The sequence below is a fragment of the Babylonia areolata genome, chromosome 13 (assembly GCF_041734735.1).
Source record: "Babylonia areolata isolate BAREFJ2019XMU chromosome 13, ASM4173473v1, whole genome shotgun sequence".
Classification (NCBI taxonomy): domain Eukaryota; kingdom Metazoa; phylum Mollusca; class Gastropoda; order Neogastropoda; family Buccinidae; genus Babylonia; species Babylonia areolata.
The window spans coordinates 38,288,858-38,316,066 of NC_134888.1; the positions used below are offsets into that span (position 1 = coordinate 38,288,858).

Consider the following 27,209-nt stretch of genomic DNA (forward strand, 5'->3'; position numbering starts at 1 on the left):
TGTGTGTGTGTCACAGCGCGCGCGCGCGTGTGTGTGTGTGTGTGTGTGTGCAGAGCCTGTGTGTGTCACAGTGTGTGTGAATGTTTACGGGGTCACACTCCACAGTCTCCGCAGTTCAGGTTTAGTAAAACATCATGACGGCAAAACAACCAACAAACCTGCACTTCAGTTCCCATTCCTAGAACCGACCTGTTCAAATCGATCCTTGTTTGTCATGACAGTGTGCTTTGGAGTACCCTTCCGCCCAATCAAGATGCTTGTAATGTAACTTTCCAAGAGAAACCATGCATTTTCGACAGGACTCCATGGATTCCCCGGGCAGAACAGGAGAAAGGGCATCGGAAATGATTTCATTAAGTTGATGACGATTTCAGTTTATGTTCAAATAAAGCCCTCGTAAGTCAGTGTGAATTGGAACAACTTAAAAATGGTTAGTGCAACGCCCGACCCGGGGTTGCACAGTGCTGATTTAGAATTAATCAGACCGGCCGAGTCACAATAATGTATAAATTCGACAATGTGCAAAGTCGACCAGCAGAAATCAAGTTCGAATGTTTCAAAGAAACACACCTACCTATAAGTCACGCATCTTGTACTCTATTTAGTTGTTTTTTTTTGTTATTAGTGTCTATAAACCTGTATTGGTGGTTTTCATGACAAAAGAAAGATAATTCCGATTCCGACTCTTCGTTTAAGGTAGACAACCCACCATCAAACATGTAAGGCACATTAGAGAGTTGCTTCCCTTGTTTGTTTGTTGACACCAAACAAAATGGCGGGTGAAAAGTCGTCTGCCACTGCAATTGGATGAAAGAAGTTTGTTTTTCTTCTACTTCAGCCAGTTTATGCTGTGTTGGTACCTTGGAGACTCAGATGACGGCAGAAATATTTGACAGGTGTGTGTACATTCAGTAATTGGGCGGAAAGTCTAGGTGAACTTCCAAAACCTTCAGACTGGTTGTCATTTTCAAGTCTGTGACTCCCGTCGCCTTCCAAACTATCCACCAGCGAACACTGGATTAAAGGTGTGTAATATGATCTGTGCGTGACAGCGAAGGTGTTTTGCCTCCGAAGGACGTACCGTACTGTAGGTATTTATTCTTTAAATCTGCGCAGGTCGTAAAACTATTGTCCAGATCGTCATTTTCTGCAAATAATCGTGAAATAGGGCATGTAATAACATATAAAAAAATTATGATGGATTCGACGTACGCGCGCGCGCGCGCGCGTGTGTGTGTAGTATGTGCGTGCGTGCGCGCACGCGCGTGTGTGTATGTGTGTGTGTCAGTTTGTGCGTGCGTGCGTGCGCGTGTGTGTGTATATATGTATTACTGTATTACTATCGTATCACATTTTTTTTCGTCACAACAGATTTTTCTGTGTGAAATTTGGGCTGCTCCCCCCAGGGAGAGCGTGTTGCTACACTGAGAGGACCATACATTTTTTTGTATATTTTCCTGCTTACAGTTTTTTTTTTTTTTTGTATTTTCCTATCAAAGTGGATTTTTCTACAGAATTTTGCCATGGACAACTCTTTAGTTTGCATGGGTTCTTTTATGTGCCCTAAGTACATGCTACACACGGGTCCTTGGTTTATCATCTCATCCTGTGTGTGTGTGTGTGTGTGTGTGTGTGTGTGCCCAGGATGTGTGTGAGAAACAGTATTTGAAGTTCATTTCCATACACTTAAGCGAAAGAATGATTTACTTTCAACTGTCAACAACAGCAACAATTCTTTCAGACCTATCAGGGGCTGTCAAAAAGCAAACATTCATGTTCCACTTTTCTCACAGTCTTTCTTCTTCTCCACCAGTCCCAGATTGAAAAAAAAAAAAAAAAAGCTTTAGTGCATAAGTGTGATTGAGAGTGTGTGTGTGTGTGTGTGTGCGTGGTGTGTGTGCGTGGTGTGTGTGTGTGTGTGTGCGCGCACTGCAAGTATCTGTGTAACTGCTATACTGACCACCCAGCTGCGGCTGTGTCTGTGCGCATGGTGTGTGTGTGTGGTGTGTGTGTGTGTGTGTGTATGTGTGTGTCTGTGAGTGGCGTGGGGAGTTGTGCAATGCTACTTGGTTGACTGAAATGGAGAAGCATGAGAATTTCAGTAATCTCTATATTCATATATAGCTGTTTCTATTTGGTGCCATTCATATTTGCAGCTGTGTCTGTGCGCGTGGTGTGTGTGTGTGTGTGTGTGTGTCTGTGAGTGGCGTGGGGAGTTGTGCAATGCTACTTGGTTGACTGAAATGGTGAAGCACGAGAATTTCAGTAATCTCTATATTCATATATAGCTGTTTCTATTTGGTGCCATTCAAATTATCTTTTTATTTTTCATCAATTTTATTTGTTTGTTTTTTATGTTGGACACGTGCTGCTGCCAAAACGAAAATCTCTGTACCAAAGTATAGACAATAAAGTTTGTGTACTCGTGTATTTGTGTGTGTATGTTCAAAAGAATTTTTTTTTCCTTTATAATTTGCAGCTCATCTAGCTTCTTCAGCTTTCCAGTATCATTCCTGAAGCAGCACTGTCAGCCATGGCAGAGGTTCCAGGCTTCAGAGATAATGGGTTCCCAGACATCAATGTGGAAGAACTGACAGCGCTCGATGAACCAAATTATGATCAGATGAGAGACGACCGCATGCAGCGCACTGGTCAGGCAATGAGAGTAAGTGTTTATGGTTTGTTGAAATGTGTGGAGTGGTCAATCTAAGAGAGACAGAGTGGAACAGAGAGATGGAGAGAGAGAGAGAGAGAGAGAGAGTCAGGGATATTCACCCATGCACTTTTGCATGCACATAAACACCTATGTAAACACTGAGAGATTGAAACAGATAGACATGAATGGCACACACGCACACATTTCCATGTACACACACACAGAAACACACACACATGCATGCACACATATACACATGCATGCACACACACTTTTATTAAATCCACTGAGTTATTCGAACATTCTGTTTTCTGTATACCTGCATCACGCACACACGCACACACACACACACACAACAACAAAAAAACACAAACACACACACACACATGTATGTGCACACTATGTGATTACCTCCATTAGCAAAGTCTGGATACAAAAACAGTAAAAGAGAAAACCTGTATGCTGTTAATTACGTGAAGTTGGCACACTTTTGTGAAAGATCTTTGAGTGCATTTTATGAGCATGTATCAATTACCAGGGGAAAGCATGATTCAAAGAAGATGTTGTTTAGCTCGAGATAGATAGCAGAGAGAGAGAGAGAGAGAGAGAGAGAGAGAGAATCCATGCACAATTTTTACAAAAGACAATTCAGATTTATAAACAAACATGCATACATTAAAAAAAGAAACATATCTATCTATCTATCTCTCTATCTATCTGTCTGTCTGTCTGTCTATCTATCTTGCTACGTTTGTTTGTTTTAATATACCACAAACTGAAAAGAGAACCAAACCAACGAATGGGCTTAAGAGTGTGAAGAGATCACTTAAAAGCAGACAGTAACCGTCAGACAACTAACATGAAACAAAATATGCCAAGAAAAACAACATTCAAAAAAGTTATTTTGTGAAGCAACCAGTTGGGCTGCTTTTTAAATCAGTATGTCCAATATCAGATAAATTTAGCAATGGGTGGAAGATTTCTCATAAATGCCTGTTACTTTTATATTTGAGTAATATCTGTCTGTCTGTCTATCTATCTATCTCTATCTATCTATCTGTCTGTCTGTTTGTCTGTCTGTCTATCTATGTATGTATGTATGTATGTATCTATCTGTCTATCTATGTATCTGTCTCAGTCTGTATGTGTCTGTCTCAGTCTGTCTATCTTTCCATCTATCTATACTATCTTATCTATCTGTCTATCTATCTATTATATACGTATATAATAGCAGCAGCAGCAATAGTAGTAGCAGCCACCGGAATAGCAGTAGTATCAGTGTTATCGTAGTTGTTGTTGTGCTTCTTTTTCTTTTGCTTCTTCTCCTTCTTCATTATTGATTTTAAAAAAATATTTGGAACACATCTTTATTTTCAAGTAAACAGTGAATCTCACTGGCAATGACATTGGAGACATTAGAGGCTGTTGGTGTTATTATTCTTTGTCTACTACATGTACCAAACTGCATAATAAACTGCTGATTCTTACTAATTGCAAGTTGATATATATGTATATATACTTGATGATTGAATGACTGACTGCTTGTTCTATTGTGTTCTGCAGGCTGTCGATGCTGGACTGACTTCACAGCTATTACCTGAGGTCAGTCTTTAACCATGTGTGTGTGTGTGTGTGTGCGCGTGTGCGCGTGTAAGGGGGAAGGTGGCAGAATATTTAAGACGCTTATTTGCCAAAAGTGTCCATGGAGGTCAGGGTTTGAATCCCGGTCTCTCTCTCTCTCTGTGTGTGTGTGTGTGTGTCTGTGACTGGGAAATCAAATTGAGCATCTAATTATTCAGATGAGATGATAAACCGAGGTCCCATGTTCAGCACGCACTTGGTGCTGTGAAAAAGGACCCATGGCAACTGTAGTGTTGTCCTCTGGCAAAATTGTGCAGAAGAAACCCACTCTCAGACTGACAGGTACACAAACATATGCAGGCACTCAAGGCCTGACAAGCGCACTGCGTTATGTTGCTGGTTAGGCATCTGCTTAAGATGTGGTGAAGCGTATGTGAATTTGTTAGAATGCAGTGACACCTGCTTCAGAAACTGAAAGTGAAAGTAAAACTGTTTTCATATGTGTGTATTGTCTTTCTCTCCGTATGATACTCGGTTTCGGTCTCTGTCTCCCACTTACTATCTTTCTTGTTTTTCTCTCTATATAAGTTTTATACTGTGTGTGTGTGTGTGTGAATGCACGCGTGCATGAGAGAGAGAGAGAGAGAGAGAGAGTGTGTGTGTGTGTGTGTGTGTGTGTTTGTGCGTGCCCGTGTGCTTTTGTATTACGTGGATCAATGAAGATGATATTCTTTTACATTTTACATGTGTGTATATGTTTATGCACGTGTATGCATGGTGCGTGTGTATGTGTGTGCACGCACACACATATGCATGTGTGCATTCCTGTGTCCGTGTGTGTGTGTGTTTGTGTGTGTGTGCGTGTGTGTGTGGATGCGTGTGTAAAAGACTCTGTCTTTCTCTCCGTATAATGCCTCAGTTTCGGTCTCTGTCTCCCACTTACTATCTTTCTTGCCCTTCTCTCCGTTTGAGTTTTATATTCTGTTTCCGTCTCTGTCTCCCAACCGCTCACTTTCTTTCTCTGTAACTCTTTCTCATTGGTAATACGTACTCTGTTTCGGCCTCTCCCACTCTTTGTTTCTTTCTGGCCCCTCCCCCCTCTCTCTCACCCTCTCTCTCTTCAGTTCTCTCTCTTGCTGTCTCATGCTGTCTGCCCACACGATTTCTCTCACCCTCGTCATTTTATCCCTGTCTGACGTCCGTCCATCTTAGTGTCTCAAGTCCCACTCCCACACCAGGTCGTAAAAAGTGTCACCTTTCATGATGAGCACAACACGTAGGTCTACACACACTTTTTCACGCACGAACGCACGCACTCACGCACGCGCACACGCACGCACACACGCACGCACACACACACGGGCGCAGGCATGCATAAGCGTGTTTGCACACACATATACGCATGTAAAATAAAAGAACATCGTCTTTCTTGATCCACATAACACAGAAGCACACGGACACACACGCACACCCACAAACACACACCCACACGCACACACACACACACACGCACACACACCATTTGACACGGCATCGCCAAAATAATTCATCATGTCCACACTCACACCAGAAGTGTGCCAAGTTCGTGACACTGATCGTCACTGTGCTCTCTGTTGATATATGTCTCTCTCTCTCTCTCTCACACACACACATACATACACACACACACACACATGTGCTTTTTCTGTCCTTTAGTCTTTACTTTTTTTTTTTTTTTGGTTTTTTGGTTTTGCTTTTAGCTTTCTGTGTTTTTTCCTTCTTTCTCCATCTGTTCTTTGGACCACCAAGTTCGTGCTTTCATAGTACACAGTGATGGATGGTTAGCTCGCAAGTGTGTGTGGTTCTGGGAAAGTAAGAAATCTGTATTGAAAAACAACAACAAACAACAACAGCAAAAAACAAAAACAAAAACTGTGAGGCAAGTATAACTAAAAGATTATTATTGAAATCAATGGTGAAATATTTCGTAATTTTTCATGTTTTTTGTCTATTGTCTGTCCTTGTTCTTCTCTCTCTCTCTCTCTCTCTCTGTGTGTGTGTGTGTGTGTGTGTGTGTGTGTGTTACATCTCTTCTTCTCTTTTCGAGTCTCTCAGTCATTTGTTTCATTTTGTTGAATTTCAGTTGATGGTGCATGTTTAATTTCATGACGCCCTGATCGAGACAGCTTGGTGGTGGACTGGTTTATGAACAATGCAAATGTTATGGTTTTGTTTGTTTATGAATCTTAACCTGTCAATGGTCATCTTTGAGTAGTTGTCATTATCGGAGTATCGCACACCCGGGCCAGCTAAATTGTTATATGAAAAATAAGTTACATGTTTTTGCATACTCTGTTTTCAAGTCATATGATTTTAGCATGATCATAATGAATTACTGATTGCTGTGTAATACACAGACAGACCGACCGACAGATCCACACACACACACACGGATATAGAGATTTTTTTTGATGATAGAATTGCCTATTCATCATTCCAGGGTTTGCGTATCTATCAATTTACGTACCTAAAAGTTGTATTTGCCTACTTACCAACCTTATTACCTGCCTACCTTCCTTCCAGCATGTCTCTCTGGAAACCTCATCAGCATGTCTGTTTTCTTCACCTTCGTTTTTATTTTTATTTTCCCCATTTTTCTTTCTGTTCCTCTTTCTTTCTTTTTCTTCTTTCTTTCTGTATTTCCCCCCTGTTTTTATCTTTCTTCAAACATACATTTTTTCTTAGTTTTGCTGACTTTTTAGACTTGATTTTTTCCCCCGAATGTTATCGCACAAGATAGAATCTAGCTTAGAAAAAAAACCACAACCTGCCCCCCCTCCCCGGCCCCCCACCCCACCCCCCAGTATTTTTGTATGGCTTGATTGTTTTCTTTAGCTCATTTTTCTTCTCACGTCAGTGGGATTGAGCGACAGGATCTGTTTTTAGTGCATCTCGGGGAGAGCTCCTAAAGAGATAAGCGACTGCTTCTCCGATCCAGTTGAGGTCCGTGATAAGCTGGGTTGAGTGGCAGTAAAAGAGATTCACAGTTCCCCCAGTAGGCCTTGTGATGCACTGTGTGGAGGGGACTGAGATTGTGGGGGATATTGATAGTTGTGTGTGAATAGATTGCTGTTGTTGTTTTTGGTTTTGGTTGGAGTTGGACAAGTGTATCTTTGCTCGTCTGTGCCCATGTCGATGTGTGTGTGTGTGTGTGTGTGTGTTTTAGTGTGTGTGTGTTAGTGTGTGTGTTTGTGTGTGTGTGTGTGTGTGTGTGTGTGTGTGTGTGTGTGCGGAGCTGGATACGTTTTTTTTCCATGTCTGTGTCAGTGCTGGGTTTGTCTTTCTTTTTCTGTCTCTGTCATACTGGCTTATGTGTGTCTCAGTTACCTCAAAGGTCAACAAGATTAAGGGTATTCATTGCTGTTTAAATGTATCCTTTGTTGTACATTTGGGTAACTTTTTATCTCACTCTGTGTGTGTGTGTGTGTGTGTGTGTGTGAGCACACATGCGTGCTTGTCAGAGAGAGAGAGAGAGAGAGAGAGAGAGAGAGAGAGAGAGAGAGCTGTTTATGGGGAAAAAAAAGAAACGGAACAAACATCCCCGCACGATGATTAATAGTTTTACCTCACTGATAACTATCCCCCCCCCCTCTCCCACATGCCCTCGTACCTCACACCTCCATCCCCACTCACCCCATCAACCTCAAAGATTCCCATCCCTCCCTCTCCTTCCAACACCGCCACTAACTCCCAATCATGCCCAACCCCCCAGCCCCTTTCTCACCTCCCACACCTTTACAGCCACTCATCAGTGACTCACAGTCAGAGACAATCGAAGCCGCTGATCGATGAAAAGGAACAGTAGTGAAGGCAGAGAGACTGAGAGAGAGAGAGAGAGAGAGAGAGAGAGAGAGAGAGAGAGAGAGAATGTTTTATTCAGATAAGGCCAGAGCCCCTTACTGAGGGGGGATTCTTTGATAAATAATAATTAGAAAATGACATGACACAGTAAGTAGACAATTCAGATCAACCAAAAATTGTTAGCACAATATCAACCATATCACCCAAAATAGTCAACACAAATATTCAACAACATTCACGAGATAACTGTACGTAGTCTCTTCAATCCTTCATATATATGTATATGGCTAAGTTATGCAGAGTACATTCCTGTCTTGAAGACATGAGTAAATTGAACCTAAAATTAGACGGATCTCTATAATATTTCGGTTGAATAAGTTTTTGTCTAAGGTCACACAAAGCAGGGCAACATAACAAAAAATGCAATTCATCTTCTTTACCCGAACTGCATAAACGGCATGTATACATGGGTTCATTTAGAATGCTATACCTGAAACTATGAGAAGCAATACTAGAAATACCAAATCTAAATTTTGTCAGTGTACATTTTATATATCTGTTCAGTCCTAACTCAATGTATGGCTCAATCACATGCGATGTTTTAAAAAGTCTAAACTGTGTGAATCTATCACTAGTTTGTATATGATTATGCCAATCTTGCCACCTGCAATCAATAATACGTTGTCTGAAACACTTTAAGAAACCTACAATATCTTCCACCCTTGATTATCCCATACAAATACAAAACCATATGTATTTAAACACTGACGAACACTCGTTGCCCAAGTCTTCTTACCATTATTATCTAAACTATATAACATTTTATATGCTTTAAATGGATATCTGTTTTCATTCATTCTAGTCAACTTTAGCCAATATTTAATACATTTGATATAAGAATTTAGATAAATAGGGTATCTCCCCAGTTCACCATAAACAAGATCATTTGGAGTTCGATTGTCTACATTAAGAAAACGTTTCAATGCAAACAAGTGCACTTTTTCTGTTACTATCCTATTTTCCAGTCCCCAGATTTCTGCTCCATACTGTAATATTGGCTGAACTTGCGAATCAAATAATCTAACAAATACACTAAAAGAACTACAGTCTACTTTATACAAAATATGAAGAATCAAAATAACTGCTTTTTTTTGCTTTATTAGCAATGTCTTGACATGCAAAGTTAAAACTGAGTCTTGTTGAAAAATAAATCCCAAGGTATTTATATGCATTTACGACAGTTATTCTTTCACTTCCATATGACCATCTTTCATTTCTTGCCAAATACCCTCCCTTACGAAAAACAACAATATTTGTTTTATCCATATTTACTTTTAGCTGTAAATTAGTTGCAGCAGTGTATAAACTGTTGTTGCTGTAATCCAACTGTTGTTATAGACAGCAAAATCATGTCATCAGCAAAAAGTAAAACAAACAGTTCAATCAAATCGAAAGTAACACCATGTTGACCATTTTGCATAATTTCTAACGCTAGTTCATTAATAAAAAGTGAAAACAAGACAGGGCTACAGACATCCCCTTGCTTAACCCCACGAATACAATTCACACAATCTGATAATTTTGCCCCTGATCTCACTCTCGCTTTCACTTCATTATACATACTTTTCACACAAAGATACAGCTTACCACTGATTCCATTTTTCAACAAAACAGGCCATAAAAGTTTTCTGGAAATAGAATCGAAAGCCTTTTCAAAATCAACAAAAGCAACATACAATTTTCTATTATTTGCAAACTGTTTTTGTATTGCGGCCATTAAAGTAAATATATGGTCAATAGTTGAATAACCTTTTTTAAAACCAGCTGGATATTCTCCAATTATGTTATTCTGTGTTATCCATTCTTGTAGTCTATTGTTAATAATGGAACTGTATAACTTACTACTAATATCACTTAAAGAAATGCCTCTATAATTGTTTACATTGTTAATATCACCTTTCTTAAACAATGGCATAATTATAGATTCTGTCCAATTGCTTGGGTAGATTCCATTATCAAACAGATAATTAAACAGCTTCACCAGGAAACTAACAATCGTCTCACCAGAATATTTGAAAAATTCACCAATCAGTCCATCAGGGCCAGCAGATTTACCATTTTTTAATCTTCTAATCACTAATAAGACTTCTTCGTGAGATATAGGTCTATCTAGTGTATAATTATCCCCTACATTTTCTGTATTCCTGTTTTCAGTTACTTCCCCCTCGTCATCATCTTCATTTTCTAACACTTTTTTGAAATGTTCGAACCACACTTGAATAGAAATATCATTTAAAGGTTGTACTTTCTTTTTTGAGATCTTTTGTACTGTGTCCCAAAATTCCTTTTGACTTTTAACAGAATCCATAAGTTCGTTTACTAATGAGTTATTATATTCTTTCTTTTTTCTCTTGTTTAAATTTTTATACTTACGTCTAGCAATACAAAACAAAATGCGATCTTCTTTATCTAATGTTCTTCTACATATCCTCAACAGTCTGCGTACCCGGCGTTTCTCCATTTTACATTCATGATCAAACCAATTTCTGTCTGCTGCTTTTTTATTTATAAATATACGTTTTTTCATATATTCTGCTTGTTCTCTAACAGTCTGATTAAACTTGTCTAATGCTCTATTTATATCAACGTGAATAAGATCTGCTGCTGACTGAAACTTTTCTTGTATTTCCTGTGACTCCATAGAAAAAGAAAAATATTCTGCATATATATATCATTCCAACAATATTTAATAATGGACTGATTCATATCATAATCAGAATTCATATCACATTGCCTTGTGGAGTGTTTCTCAATATATAATACAATGGGTAAGTGGTCAGATTCAATTCTTTCTAATACCTGTAATTTTACATTCTGAGATGACGAATCAAAAAGATTTACAGATGCTAAAAAATAATCATTCACACTTGTGCCTAAATCAGAAACGTATGTGAAACGACCTTCTAGGTCACCATTACATACGCTGTTGAGAATGGTCAGTCCAAATACAGTGCACATGTTAAGTAATTTTTTTCCATATGAATTTAATTAATACCTTGTCTTCAGAATGTCTGTTTATTACACTACTGGCATTTTTATGACAAACATATAATTCACCTTCATGTAAAATTTCAGGGGATACATCAGAAGTTCTTGCATTCAAATCACCACATAATAACAAATCAACATCATCTGAACATAACAATTTTTCCAATACGCACTCTTCCAACATATCAATTCCATTATCAAAATCACAAATATTATAATACGGTGCATTTTCTGGAGGAACATATGCACACACAAGTAAAACATTTTTACAGAAGCCAAAGAAACTTTTATCCAACATAAATGTCATACAATATTTGCTGTCACAATCAATATACTGCACATAAGGAAGTAAGGTTTTCCTTACAAGACAAATAAATCCACCTGAGCACCTCCCCTGTTGTGTTATCTTGACTGCTGGTTTTACATACTACTTACGGTTTTTAAAAATAGAAGATTCAAATTTTTCAACAAATGTTTCTACAAGATACAAAATCAAACAATGAAACATACTGAACAAAACTTGAGTCACCCAACTTAGGTAGTAATCCACAAATATTCCAATGGAGAAATGAAATTGTATTTACAAATGTAACTAAACTTCCCACATTATCTTCTCCTGAATCGCTCATCCATTTATGATCATGTTCTTCAACGCATTCATTCTCATGAACAACATTCTTATCTAAATTTGAACAACCCTTTTTGCTATCCAGTTGTAAATCAGTGTACTTATCTTTATTATCATGTATTCCATCCATCATCATCATACAGTCACAACCATCACCCGCACCGTCATAATCATTCTCAGTCACACAATCACCCTCACTGTTTAATCTATTCAAGTTCTCACAGACACCATCAGGATCAATTACATCTTCACATTCAGAATTTATAACTTTCTCATATTCCTTGTTAATGTCCATGTCAGATCTATCACCATTTACATATTCTTCATCAAAAACAGTTTTATTTCTGGGCATACAAACATCGCCGTTATCAACCTTCATCATCTCAAAAATATCACTGTGTAGCAAACAGTTACCAACAACACTGTGTTCAGCACAGTAAACATTCCTTTCACCCATCTTTTCATTCACAACATCAACACGTGTTCGGTTTACACATTTTCCATTTCCGTGTTGGCGACACACATCTACATCACGCTCGCACTCCACACCGCGCTCAGATTTCAGTGTGGCACAGTTCACTGAGCCGCTGACAGATTCGCTGCGCGAGCTTTCGACACGGCACACACACACACAGCACACACACGGTGACTGGTCAATTTTGCCACCCACAAAAATACCACGATGGATTGTGTTCAAAACACAGGGCAGGCCAGACCTCTATGGGATTTGTACAAGTCTGTCTTTACCATCCAATCCGTACTTTTTCCCTTCAATCACAAGATGGTCATATACCATTGTGACTTTTTTGTTCTCATTTCTGGCAGATTTTAAATGTGGTAATAATTTCTTTCTTATATCCCTCACCCACAGAGAGAAATCTTCCCCGATAAAGATATTGCTTCCCTTTAACTTTGGTTTAGCACGCATAATCCTGTCTTTGTCCTTAAAGAATGTGCAGCATGCCACTATGGGGGAGTTTGGTCTGGCATTAACCCTGTGCACACGATCAAATTGAACATCGTCTGACAATTCAAGAGTATCAGTGAGCATATCTTTCACCCTATCTTCACACTCTTCCCATGTCTCACTGTCTCTACGGTGCATGCCATGTATTATGATGTTATTTCGTTTGGACCGACCTTCCAGATCATCCACTTTTCTATCAAGAGATTCAATCCTCGAATTCAGTCTTTCATTTTCTGTTTTTAATGCATCATTTTCTTGTTTCAAATCAGACACATCCTTTTTTAAATCAGTCATCTCACCTTGCATCTTGACAATCCCATCTTTCATCTGAGTAAACTCATCTTTCATCCCTCTCATATCACCACTCAGCATGTCAAACTTACTATTGAGGTTACTGTTCAAGTCACTGTTGAGGTTGTTGATCATGGCCATCAAGTCCTTCAGGGTGGGGTCCGAAGACTGGTCTGGTGTAGGTCCGGTCCTGTCCACACTGTCCCTGCGTGAGGCACCTCCAGTACTGCCCAGACGTGTCTGTCGCATGCTGTCCGACTTGGGGCCAGGTCCTGGGTTCAGCTCCACATCACCACACTGATGGATCAAATTTCCGTAGTAGAGTAGAGTGAGGAGCACTCCTACCATGACACCGTCTGCACGGGTTCTGAGCCTCAAAGTGGATATTCTCATGGCGGCAAAATGTTTGGCCCGTTTGAACATAAATGAGGCAAAGACTGCCTCAAAACTTCCACACACCGAGCGAAAAGTCAATGGGATCGAAGGCATGATACTTCATAAATTCGACTGCAGACTTACAGGGGTTGGTATTATCCACATCCAGCAAAAACAGCAACAACATACAGAGCTCGCCACGCGTGACCTCAGCTTCGTGTCTCAACCTTGACCCCCCGAGAGAGAGAGAGAGAGACTGAGAGAGAGAGAGAGAACACTTAACACTGAACACTTTAATGTCAATAGCTTTACAGCCCTAATGACATGGGGGTTCATAATACAAATAACAACATGCATCAATAGTAATAATATTGATGAAAACCAAAGCCAAAACGAAATCAATCAATCTGTGCAACAAAGTGCAGTTCGACCATCCATTCAAAGTAATGGCATGTAGTGAGAAATAAAAACAAAAACATATATAAATGTATAACATAGATATTTTCCATATTGAATGACAACACAGATATCACTTTTCACAATGGGCAACACCTGATACTATTTTATTATTGTTGTTGTTTTTCGTCGCATGTTATTCGCTTCGGCAATATATTTTGCAAGTGACTGTATTGAAGTTTCCTGATTTAGATTAAGCACTCCAAAAATATCTTCATTCTTTGCTAAATTTGTTTTAAATACAACACATTTTTCCCGAATATCGTCATAAGCTTTACAACTAAACAAAAAATGCAATTCATCCTCCCTTGAATGACCGCACATCGGACAAGGGGAGAGTGACGAGGGCTCAGTCCGAAACCACTTTTCATAAGCATTCAACCCAATCGTTCTCGTTCTAAATCTGGCGAGACTTGTTCGGTGCCACTTGTTTGTCACGACTGTGATATATTTTTCTGTTGAAATATACTTTTAAAACTATAAAACCATCTATATTTCTCAGTGCTTTCCATTTTACAGTGCCAATTCTGTTTATATGAAGCAGTTAGCCTATCTTTGAATTCTGAAACAAATCCTTCTACACATCCAACTCCCTGACACATCCACACAGTTCCAAATCCATTTACAGTTAATGTCTTCTTTACAAAATATACCCTGTTTTCCTTCCCTCTCTCATGTTCATTTACTAACATTTCATACGCATGCTTACATAATCTCGATGTGGGTAGCCTTATTAATTTTAACCAATATTTTATACATTTCACACATGATTTAATATATAATGGGTATCTACCACTTTCTCCATATAATACAGTATTTGAAGCATGTAATGGAACATTTAAAAAACGTTTAATAGCTAATGTATGTACTTTTTCTAAAACTTTGTTATCAGAAAGTCCCCAAATTTCGGCACCGTATGTTATCATTGCTTCTATTTGATTATCAAAAAGTTTCCAAAATATGTATGAATCTATCGAGCCTAACTTACGTAAACACCTTAAGATTTCTATAACCCCCTTCTTCCCCTTTCTACAGATCTCTGCTACTGTCCTTGTCAAACTCAGCTTAGTTGTAAAAATCATACCAAGATATTTATAAGCATTAGTTACCTTCATTTCGTCAGTGCCATAGTGCCATCTTTCATATCTAGATAGGTAACCACCTTTTCTAAACACAACTACATTTGTTTTCTCAAGATTAACTTTTAAAAATAATCTATCTGCTTCTTGCTTTAATATGTTCAGCTGATTTTGAAGTCCTATGGCCGTGTCAGACAAAAGAATTACATCATCTGCAAATAACATGAGAAACAGTTCAACAGCCCCAGGGATCATTTGAATCCCTTGTCGAGAGGTGACTGACACGCTTGACTTCCAGACGCGACACGCGTGGGAGCTTTGTTAATGGAGTGAAGCAAGATAAAGGATATCCATTGCTGTTAAAGGTAGCCTATGGTGTTGTGCAATTATCTTACTCTCTCTCTCTCTCTTTCTTTCTCTCTCTCTCTCTCTTTCTCTCTCTCTCTGTGTGAGAGAGAGAGAGATGTTTAAAAACAACAACAACAACAACAAAACAAAAGAAAAAAAGGCATCTCCTCACAATGATTAATGGGTTTCCCTCATCCCCCCACACCACTTCCCCCCGACTCCCAGTCGCCTCACACCTCAAATCCCCACTCACCTCATCAACCTCACAGATTTTCACCCATCCCTCTCCATCCCTCCATCCCCCCCCCTCCGTTCTCCCTCCTGTTCACGCACACACCTCACAGAGTGACTCATGGATTAACCAAGCTTGACCAATCAGCGTGTGCAGCTGTGAAAGGCAGAGTGTTGAATGTTACACTTGACTGACTTCCTGTAGCAATCAGACAAGCATTGTCGCTGTGTTGTGTGTCTGGTTATTGGAGAAACAACACAAACATCTCACAGAAGACTACAGTTTCAGTTTCAGTTTCAAGGATATGTCAAAGCGTGCAGGCTGATCCATATGCATACACAAAACCACATGTACTGTTCGGAGGTTGGGAGGGGGTGGGGGAGGGAAGAGGTGCAGGGGGCGGATGAAACATTTATGATGTATAAAGAAAACTTTGCTGTCACATCTACCGCTTTATACTTCCATCCATCCACCTGTCTGTCTCGTCTTTCCGATGTTTCTCTTTCCTCACTTCCTCAAGCCTCTCACCCCCAATATCACTCACCCCATCAACCTCAAAGATTTTTTATCCATTCATCTTTCTCCCTCCCTCCTACCCTCCCTCCCTCCCCACTCCCATTTCCCACAGGTACAGGCACTCGAGTGACTCATAGATCATCAAAGCCTGATCGATGAACAAGCTCAGTTGTGAAGGCAGAGAGACGGGAAGACTTGATTGTCACGCTTGACCTCCCGTTGCATTCAGACACGACAAGCAGCGTCACCGTGTTGTCGATCTATAGTCAGTGGAAAGAACACAAACATCCTTTCATGGAAGATGTAGAGTACGGAGGATGAGATACCTGTCATTATAAGACAGGTTTGCTGTCACATTGATTGCTTTATAGTATACGTCCATCCATTCATTTATTTGTCTGTTTGTCTGTCTGTCTGTCCATCTCTCCAGTGTCTCCCATTCCCTCTTCACCTCATGCCTCACACCCTCTTTCCCACTCGCCCCCTCAGTTCCATATCCCTCATCCCCTTGCCACCCCCCCTGTTCCCCCTCCCCCCCCCCAACTCACTCGATCACCCTTCACCAGTACATATGCATGAGTGACTCAGAGCATTAAAGCTAAATGAATGAACAAGCTCAGTTTTTGAAGGCAAAGAGATTCACAGATGGCTGTCACGCTTGATATCCTGTTACATCCATGTATGCATTTTCGATGTGTTGTGGACCTGTATTTTGGAGAAACATTATATCCAGATAGGACAAGCATTGTCGATGTGTTGTGGACTTATAGTTAGGAGAAACATCATCCAGATAGGACAAGCATTGTCGATGTGTTGTGGACTTATAGTTAGCAGGAGAAACATCATCCAGATAGGACAAGCATTGTTGATGTGTTGTGGACGTATAGTTAGCGGGAGAAACATCATCCAGATAGGACAAGCATTGTCGATGTGTTGTGGACTTATAGTTAGCGGGAGAAACATCATCCAGATATGACAAGCATTGTCGATGTGTTGTGGACCTATAGTTAGCGGGAGAAACATCATTCAGATATTACAAGCATTGTCGATGTGTTGTGGACTTATAGTTAGCGGGAGAAACATCATCCAGATATGACAAGCATTGTCGATGTGTTGTGGACCTATAGTTAGCGGGAGAAACATCATCCAGATAGGACAAGCATTGTCGATGTGTTGTGGACTTATAGTTAGCGGGAGAAACATCATCCAGATATGACAAGCATTGTCGATGTGTTGTGGACCTATAGTTAGCGGGAGAAACATCATCCAGATAGGACAAGCATTGTCGATGTGTTGTGGACTTATAGTTAGCGGGAGAAACATCATCCAGATAGGACAAGCATTGTCGATGTGTTGTGGACCTATAGTTAGCGGGAGAAACATCATCCAGATAGGACAAGCATTGTCGATGTGTTGTGGACCTATAGTTAGGAGAAACATTACATCCAGAAGGGCAAGCATTGTTGATGTGTTGTGGACCTATAGTTAGGAGAAACATTACATCCAGATAGGACAAGCATTGTTGATGTGTTGTGGACCTATAGTTAGGAGAAACATCATCCAGATAGGACAAGCATTGTTGATGTGTTGTGGACCTATAGTTATGAGAAACATCATCCAGATAGGACAAGCATTGTCGATGTGTTGTGGACGTATAGTTAGCGGGAGAAACATCATCCAGATAGGACAAGCATTGTCGATGTGTTGTGGACCTATAGTTAGTGGGAGAAAGCATTGTCGATGTGTTGTGGACCTATAGTTAGGAGAAACATCCAGATAGGACAAGCGTGTGTGTGTGTTCGGTGGGGGGTGGGGGTGGGGGCGTGGGGGGGGGGGGGGGCTACAGCGGTGAGTATGGGTTAGGGGTGGGGTTGGGGTTGTGGACGTTGTTGTAGGAGTAAACTCTGTAACTCGTAATGGCTTGACTGTTTTTCCTCTTCCTGTCTCTCTCCTCACATCAGTCTGAGTGAGCGACAGGATCTGTTTTTGTTGCTATCTCCGAGGAGCCCTTAAAGAGATAAGCGACTGTGTCTGCGATCCAGTTGAGGTCTGAGATAAGCTGGGTTGAGTGGCAGTAAAAGAGATTCACAGTTCCCCCAGTAGGCCTTGTGATGCACTGCAGTGTGTGGAGGGGAGCGAGATTGAGGGAGTGCTTAGGAGATTGGGGGGAATATTGATTGTTGAGGAAATTGGGGGGAATATTGATTGTTGATTTTGAATAGTTTGTTATTGCTGTTTTTAGTTTGGTTAGAGTTGGAGGAGTGTACCTTTGTATGCCGTAAGGTTGGTGTTAATGTGTGTATGTGTGTATGGGTTAAAACATATAAACATGCATATTGTGTGTGTGTGTGAGTCTGTGTGTGTCTGTGTGGAGGGGGGAGGGGGGGGGGGGGAGGGGGGTGGAGGGAAAATATTTGTAGGCACTGAAACAGCCTTATTATTGACGAGTTAGCTTCCTGGGTGCTTCCTCCCAGTAAGCACTGATGCCTCCATTCCTCATGAATATTAATCGCTCCACCTCCACCCCCCCCCCCCCCCACCTACCTTCCCCATTGCCTGCAAACCTGTAGACCACCACCACAGCATACACACATATACCCACCCTTCCCCCTCCTTTCCAGTCCCCATGGCATCAACCCCCACCACCAGCACCCAGCCCACATATCCCTCCACAGTCGTCTCCCTAAGATTCTCATCCACCGCCCAACACCCCAGTACACTCCGCCCAACACCCCAGTACACTCCGCCCAACACCCCAGTACACTCTGTTCCCAACACACACAGACACACACAGACTCTCTCTCTCTCTCACACGACCCCCATAGATTATGGAGGAGGAATAGGGTAGTGTGTGTGTGGGTTGGGGGAGGGGGTGGCGTAGGGGTGAAGATCGATGGGTTTGGGTCAACCTGAGCGGCGTGGAGGAAAAGTAAAGAGACTCACGTAGTGCCTGTCACGCTTCAGTCTCCTGTGGTGGTAGTGGTGGTATAGGGAGGATGGAAGTGACAGGCCAAATGGATTCGATGGAAGCGTACAATACAGCTGTAGCCACAAGCTGACTGACTTGTATGGGCTGGGGAAGTGGACAGGAAGGGTATGGGGAGAGGGCGGGGTGTTGGGTGGGGGGTAGGAGTTGGGGGAGTTCTTCGGGTTATAAACAAACAGACAAACCACCGACGTGGCGATGATGGTACTGAAAAGGCGTGGATGATGGGGTAGAGGATGTACACACACACACACACACACACACACACACACACACACACACACACACACACATTCACACAAATACACAGACACACAGATACATACACACAGACACAGACTCACAGAGATTAGGGATACTCACACACACACACACACACACACACACACACACACAACATGGGGAGGGGGGTGCCCCTGGGCACAATATATCATGGAGGTGTGCGCACACGCTGTAGCTCTGTCTCTTATTAATGTTCATTGGCAGTCTAGACTGCAGCGCGTTTGCATGAATGATCAATGGGAACTGTCGCCTGTTCTAGTAACGTTGTCTGGCTTGTGTTTCTATGACTCACACGCACAGACGCAGGTGCGTGCGCGCGCGCGTACACACGGGCTCGCCTTCGTGTATGCCCACGAACGCGGCACACCCGTACACACACACACACACACACACACACACACGCACACACGCACATGTACACACGGACAGACGCACGAACGCCCTCATGTACGCAGAGAAACACAGACACACAGACACACACTTCTGCAGGCTTGCACATACGAACGAATGCACTCATACACGAGGGCTAACTCTGTCGCCTTGCCGTTACCACAACCACCCTCTCTCTCTAAAAAACAAACACTTTTTTTTTCTTTTTCTAAAAGCCACGCCAGTGCTCATCTGTTATCCTCGAAAGTAAAGAATTTGCCATCGTTATCATGAACTGTCTTACTTCCAAATAACTGGACGTTCAAATGTGAAAAATAGTACTGCAACTAGATGTCCACATTTTGTGACGGGGCGTTGAAGAAATGTCCTGCCTTCCTTCCTTCCTTCTTTCATACCTTCTCTCTCTCTCTCTCTCTCCCCCTCCTTGCCACCACCTCGACTGTCCTCTCTGTGTGTCCCCTTCCACCCCCACCCCCAGTCCCTCTCTTCTCTGTTCCTTTGCCCCCTCCCTCTCCCCCCACACCCCCGTGTGTGTCATTGTGTACTGAAGAAAGTAAGTAGAATAACATGAACCGTTCACCACTGTTTGACTGTCCCATCATCCGCCCCCCCCCCATCCCCCACCCCAATCCTGTCTCTGTCTCTCTGATTTTTCAAAAGAAAACTTCCCGACTCTCCTCTCTGTCCCCATGCCCCCCCCCCCACCCACTCCCCTTCCTTCTCTGTTCCTTTGCCCCCTCCCTCTCCCCCACGCCCCCCACCCCCCTGTCCGTTACTGTATACTGAAGAAAGTAGAATAACATGAACCGTTCACCACTGTCTGACTGTCCCATCATCCGTCCCCCCCACCCCCCCCCCCTAATGTCTCTCTCTGTCTTTCTCTCTGTGATTTTTTCAAAAGAAATTAAGTATAATAACACGACTCCTTCGCCAACACCCGTCTGTGTCTGTGGTAAGAACACACACACACACACACACACACACACACACACACACACACACACACACACACACAAAGACAAAGAAAAACGACAAAAAGAAAGAGACAAAAAAGACTACTATTGGCAGTGTCTCGGGAGTCTCTCACTTGAAAAACAAAACAAAACAACCAACCCAAAACAAACCCTGGGCCCCAAGCTTGGTTTGAAGACAGACAAGTGGTAATGAAAGCCCATCCCAGACGTCAGTTAAGTTTGAACGACGCTTACCACTTACCTATAGAAAACTATAGCACAGCAGCCGTGATGGGAGCTGAGGCTGACTGAGTTCTTCTTCTGATAAATTGATCTGACCCCCCCCCCTTCCATGACCCCCTCCCCCAAAAAAAAACAAACAAACAAACAAAAAAACCCGATTTTCCAACAGTGTAAGGCGGGGGCTGATAAATGTTGTCATAAAAAAGCATGCTAAAGAACAACTTATCTACCTATCTATCTAGCTATCTGTCTGTCTGTCTATCTATATTTTTCCTAACCGAGCGCCAAACCTGACATGAACTCGGTTTTGCCAGTAACATTCCAGTTTGGGAAGAAAAAAAGAACCAAGCAAACACTTCGTTTTCCCCATTTCAATAATATTCTGATTGGGAAAGGGTAAAAAAAACAAAAACAAAAAAACAAAAAACAAAAACGAAAAAAAGAAACGGAAACGACGAAACAAACATTTTTTACTGGGAAGCAAAAACTGGAGAAAAAATATGAAACAAACATTAACCTAATTTCGTTAACATTCTGAATGGGAAGGGTGTGTGTGTGGGGGGGGGGGGGGGGGGGGGGGAGAGAGAAAGACAGAAAGGATTTTTTTAATTTTGATAATCATCGGTGGATTGGGTTGGTCCTGTAATCTTGTTGTTGAAAATGAAGTATTGATTCTTCAAGGTTTAGTTCGTTTGTTTGTTTTTTTTTTGTTTGGCGCGGTTTGTTTATTTCATTCGGGCTTTACGTCGATCCCCCACTTCAGGTGGTATGGTGGACGGGGACAACCATCTGAAGAAACCGGGAGAGAGGAGACCTGTGTAACACTGCACTGATACCACCAGAACAACATCACGTTATGATCGTCAGCGAAAATGCCAGTGCCTTTGTGATTCAAGCTCACAAAAAATTTGGACTTTAGTGGGGAAGCGCTTGTTAGATGGATAGGTTTTCACTCATCAAAAATAGTTGATTTATTTTATTACACACACACACACACACACACACACACACATATATATATATATATATATATATATATATATATATATATATATATATATATATTTTTTTTTTTTTTTTTTTTTAAAACGTTCTGTTGCCATTTGAATGTATTAATTGTTGGCGCATGTTTCATATTACTTTGTAGAGGAGGTGATGATGATGGTGTTCATTTACTGGATATTGCTGTGGGTTTATTCTTGATGAAGGAGTTCCATCTCACAGAGAGTTTCTCGTTTGTAACAGTATCTAAAGATTTGGTTTCATCAGTCAGTTCTTTGTTTTAACAGATTTATGTCGAAAGCTTTCGTTTTTTTGTGTTTTCTTAATTTAAAAAAATCTATTATTATTATTATTATTATTATTATCATTATTATCATCATCATCATCATGATGTCATCATCATCATCATCATCATTATCATTACAGAAAAAAACACCTTAGAATAACAAAAAAAGTATCTATCTATCTGCCTATCTCTCTCTCTCTCTCTCTATATATATATATATATATATATATATAGCTAGATAGATAGATACTTTTTTGTTATCCTAAGGTGTTTTTTTTCCGTTGCAACAGGCATTGCTATAGAACTGTCTGGATTCTTATAGTGGTGTTTCAGTTCCAGAAAGTGTTCATTGCTCTTGCGTATTTTCTGAAGACTTTCCGTTGGTTTGGCCTGTCACACTGACACTCACCGATTCGTGATCGAAATTATACCCCCCCCACCCCTAACCCCCAAGCCACCACCCCACACCCCTTCAGTGACACAACGTTTCGAAATCAAACACATTCCAACAAAACTGACCGGGTTCTAAGAGCGGAGTTTCAGTGTCGGAAAGAGCGTCTTGTTCTTTCGTATTTTCTGAAAACCTTTTCCCGCGTGTTACGCCTGTCACATACAATCGTGCAGAATTGAGATTACATTCCCCACCCTCCATCCCCAGTGGCATCACCGGCTTAAAAACAAACAAATTTTCCCTTTGCCACAAAGGTAAGGTCTTGACTCTCAGCGGACATTCCGTCCAGATAGGGTATAGCTGCAGCTACCCTTAGTATAATGGTTGTAATGCTTTGATTGTTCTGCACCCAGACAGGACGTGTATGTTCCAGGAAACCCCGAGGGGTTACATGAAAATGTTACATATTTCAGGTAACCTATATGTACAACATGAAAAGCATCTGGCCTCGTGTTCCCAATCAGTTAACATGATGGTCATACCCAGATCACAAAGGAGTTCCTAATCCTCTTCAGATTCACCAGCTTCACAATGGTCATACCCAGATCACAAAGGAGTTCCTAATCCTCTTCAGATTCACCAGCTTCACAATGGTCATACCCAGATCACAAAGGAGTTCCTAATCCTCTTCAGATTCACCAGCTTCACAATGGTTATACCCAGATCACATAGGAGTTCCTAATCCTCTTCAGATTCACCAGCTTCACAATGGTTATACCCAGATCACATAGGAGTTCCTAATCCTCTTCAGATTCACCAGCTTCACAATGGTTATACCCAGATCACATAGGAGTTCCTAATCCTCTTCAGATTCACCAGCTTCACAATGGTTATACCCAGATCACATAGGAGTTCCTAATCCTCTTCAGATTCACCAGCTTCACAATGGTTATACCCAGATCACATAGGAGTTCCTAATCCTCTTCAGATTCACCAGCTTTGTGTGGAGGTAACCCCGTTGACGAAAGACTTCCATGCAGCAATTTCCCGAAAACTGACAAAAAGAAAGTACGAGAGAAAACAAACACACACACACACACACACACACACACACACACACACACACACACACACACACACACCACAACACACATACACACACACACACCACACCACACCACACCACACCACACACACACACACACACACACACACACACACACACACACACACACACACACACACACACCCCTTTGAAGTTTCGGCGGAGTTGAATGATGATCAGCTTTTAACTCATTTACACTTTTAGACCCTCGGCAATAGAAAGTCCAAAGAGTTTGCTCGAAGTGTTCTCGGAGCTGAATGAAGACTGTAGTTCTGGCTGTGTATACTTTGATCAAGCCCTTGGCATGGTTGACAAGCGTATTTTTACGGTCGGTCGCAGTTACTTACATCTGACTATTGATGGTCGATAGGAAGGTTCAGGTGGTCTTTGACACTGTGATAGCATCTTCTTTTTTTTCTTCTCCGTGGCAGTGCAGGCGTGGTGGGAGGAAGGGAGGAGAAGGCAGGTGAATACAACACGCACACACACACACACACACACACACACACACACACACACACACACACACACACACACACACATACAGAAAAAGTAGGTGAAGCCCCCCACTCTGCTATTGTTTCAGTACTTGACACCTCACTATGATTCACTGTTTTAAATAAAAGTATAAATTCATTTGTTTAACGATTTGTTAGGTGTTTTTTTGTTGTTGGTTGTTTTGTTGTTTTTTTTTTTTTGGGGGGGGGGATAAGGGGGGGCGTGGGGGGGGGGGGGGGGGGGGCCGGGGGGGGGTGTTCGTTGGTTCTGGTATGCGTTATAAGGTGAGTTAAATATTTCCATCCAGAAGTTAGTTAGATAGAGTGCGTGCGCGCGCGCGCGTGCATGTGCATATTGCATTCAAAGATAGCGTAAGCGTGCGATCGATCAAGCCAGCGAGAGAGTGAGGGAGGAAGTGAGGGGAGAGAGAGAGACAGAGACAGACAGACACACAGATTACTGAAGATTACTGACTTTAATTTTCCGCTGTTGTGGCTGAACAGAAACAGTCTTCCTTTCCTCTTTTTACTTTCAAGTGGAATGGAAAGCAACAACAACAACCAAAGAAACAAACAAACAAAACGCGCACACACACACACACACAAAATGACAAACAAACAAACACACAAACCCATCTTCATCCGGTCTGCTGGGAATTTTTCTCTGACAATGATGGGTGTGTGTGTGTGTGGAGGGGGGGGGAGAGTGTGTGTGTGTGGGGGAATATAGATTGACAGACAGACAGACAGACAGACAGGCAGACTAGACCAGACAGATAGAGGCAATACAATGGCAAAGTTTCGCTGACCGCATCCGTCGGCTGCCGTGTCAGCTTACACAGTGTGTATTTTCTTTCTCGTGTCCTTTGGGAACGCCACGAGTGATAGCACATTCTGTTTGGTCGTTCGTCCAATCCAGACAATGACCAGGTCGAAAGCTAGAGAGAGAGAGAGAGAGAGTGTGTGTGTGTGTGTGTGTGTGTGTGTGAGAGAGAGAGAGAGAGAGAGAGTAACAACAACAATAACTACAACAACAGCAGCATCAACAACAAAACTCCAACACCTCAATCCACATGAAAACAAACAAAGAAACAGTAAACAACAACAACAAAGCAAGCGACAAGACCACCATCACCACCACCACCACCACCACCAACAACAACAACAACTAGAAAATAAGCAGAAACAAATCAAAACACAACAAAAGACAGTGCCAGCTTCATTCGTTTCTCCCCCCCCCCCTCATTTCGCCTTTCACCGCACACCCCAACCCATCCCACTCCCCCATCCTACCCTTCCACCCCCACCCCAACAACCTCTCCCTCCCATTCTTCCCCCCACACACCCACACCCAGCACACCCACGCCCACACACAACCCTTTCAGCACTCTATAAGCGATAAGAATAATCACAAAAGAGTTCAGAATCTGACTTCGAGTCCTGTAGGTGATGGTATTTTCCGTTCGATCCTAGATAGATCATACATGTCGTGTCTTCTCGTCTGGGCGTTGACTGTTTGAGAAAAGAGGAAGGAAGAGGAAGAGGGAGAGGGAGATGAGAAAAAAAAAGAGCAGGAAGAAGAGGATGGGAGAGGGGATGAGGAAGAAGTGGAAGAAGAAGAAGAGGATGAGGAAAAAGAGGATGTTGATGATGAGTGTATTAGGAAGAAGATGACTGGGAAGACCAGGAGGAGGAAGAGCTGAATATATTAGGAAGAATATGACAAGGAAGATCAGGTTGAGGAAAAGATGAGTATATTAGGAAGAAGGTGACTAGGAAGAACAGGAGAAAGAGATGAGCATAATTATTAGGAAGAAGATGACTAAGAAGAAGAAGAGGAGGAAGAGATGAGTATAATTATTAGGAAGAAGATGACTAGGAAGAACAGGAGGAGGAAGAGATGAGTATGATTATTAGGAAGAAGATGACTAGGAAGAACAGGAGAAGAGATGAGTATAATTATTAGGAAGAAGATGACTAGGAAGAACAGGAGTAGGAAGAGATGAGTATAATTATAAGGAAGAAGATGACTAGGAAGAACCGGAGGAGGAAGAACTGAGTATAATTATTAGGAAGAAGATGACTAGGAAGAACAGGAGGAGGAGGAAGAGATGAGTATAATTAGTAGGAAGAGGATGACTAGGAAGAACCGGAGGAGGAGGAAGAGATGAGTATAATTAGTAGGAAGAAGATGACTAGGAAGAACCGGAGGAGGGAGAAATGAGTGTAATTAGGAAGAAGATGACTAGGAAGAACAGGAAGAGGAGGAAGAGATGAGTATAATTAGTAGGAAGAGGATGACTAGGAAGAACCGGAGGAGGAGGAAGAGATCAGTATAATTATTAGGAAGAAGATGACCAGGAAGAACAGGAGGAGGAGGAGGAGGAGGAGGAGGAAGAAATGAGTATAATTAGTAGGAAGAAGATGACTAGGAAGAACAGGAGGAGGAGGAGGAAGAAATGAGTATAATTAGTAGGAAGAAGATGACTAGGAAGAACAGGAGGAGGAGGAAGAGGAAGAGTATAATTATTAGGAAGAAGATGACTAGGAAGAACAGGAGGAGGAAGAGATGAAGAAGATTAGGTGAAGGAAGACGAGGATTTAGTGGAAGAGGAGATGAGATAGATAGAGGGTAAGAAGAAGAAGAGGGGGGGAGGAGTAAATGGGTAAGAAGAGGAGGAAGAGGAGGGACAGAAGATGGAGTACCAGTTTGCTGGTTTTCAGTGCGTCTCTTGTCTAGGAATCCATCTGTCTGTCTGTCTGTCTGTCTGTCTCTCCCTCCCTCTGTCTGTGTGTCTCCCACCTCCGTCTGTCCCCCTTCCCTCGCTCTCTCTCTGTCTGCCTCTCCTCCCTCCCCCCCTCTCTATCTCTTCTCTCTCTCTCCTTTATCCCTTGCGTAAGCTTATTTCTTCCATGTTCTGTGCTGTTATTTCAAACCTGAAACAGTTTTTGTTGTTGTCTGGTTTGTATTGAAATTGCTCTGCCAGATAAATGATCTGGTGATTCATTTTCAGTTTTTTGAGTTGTGTTGACGCTAATTGTGTGTGTGTGTGTGTG

The 27,209-nt window shown here is 41.8% G+C and overlaps 1 protein-coding gene across 3 annotated transcripts in view; it reads left to right on the forward strand.

Moving 5' to 3' along the window:
* Positions 1-780: 780 nt before the first annotated feature.
* Positions 781-27,209, forward strand: part of LOC143289262 (uncharacterized) — a 237,777-nt gene continuing 211,348 nt past the window's right edge. For 2 of the 3 annotated variants that reach the window (XM_076598257.1, XM_076598255.1), the window contains exons 1-3: positions 781-1,025; positions 2,480-2,665; positions 4,220-4,258. In XM_076598257.1, coding sequence (XP_076454372.1) covers positions 2,534-2,665; positions 4,220-4,258 — 171 coding nt within the window. In that variant the 5' untranslated portion in view covers positions 781-1,025; positions 2,480-2,533. The remainder of the gene's footprint in view (positions 1,026-2,479; positions 2,666-4,219; positions 4,259-27,209) is intronic. The other variant, XM_076598256.1, reaches the window with a different exon arrangement.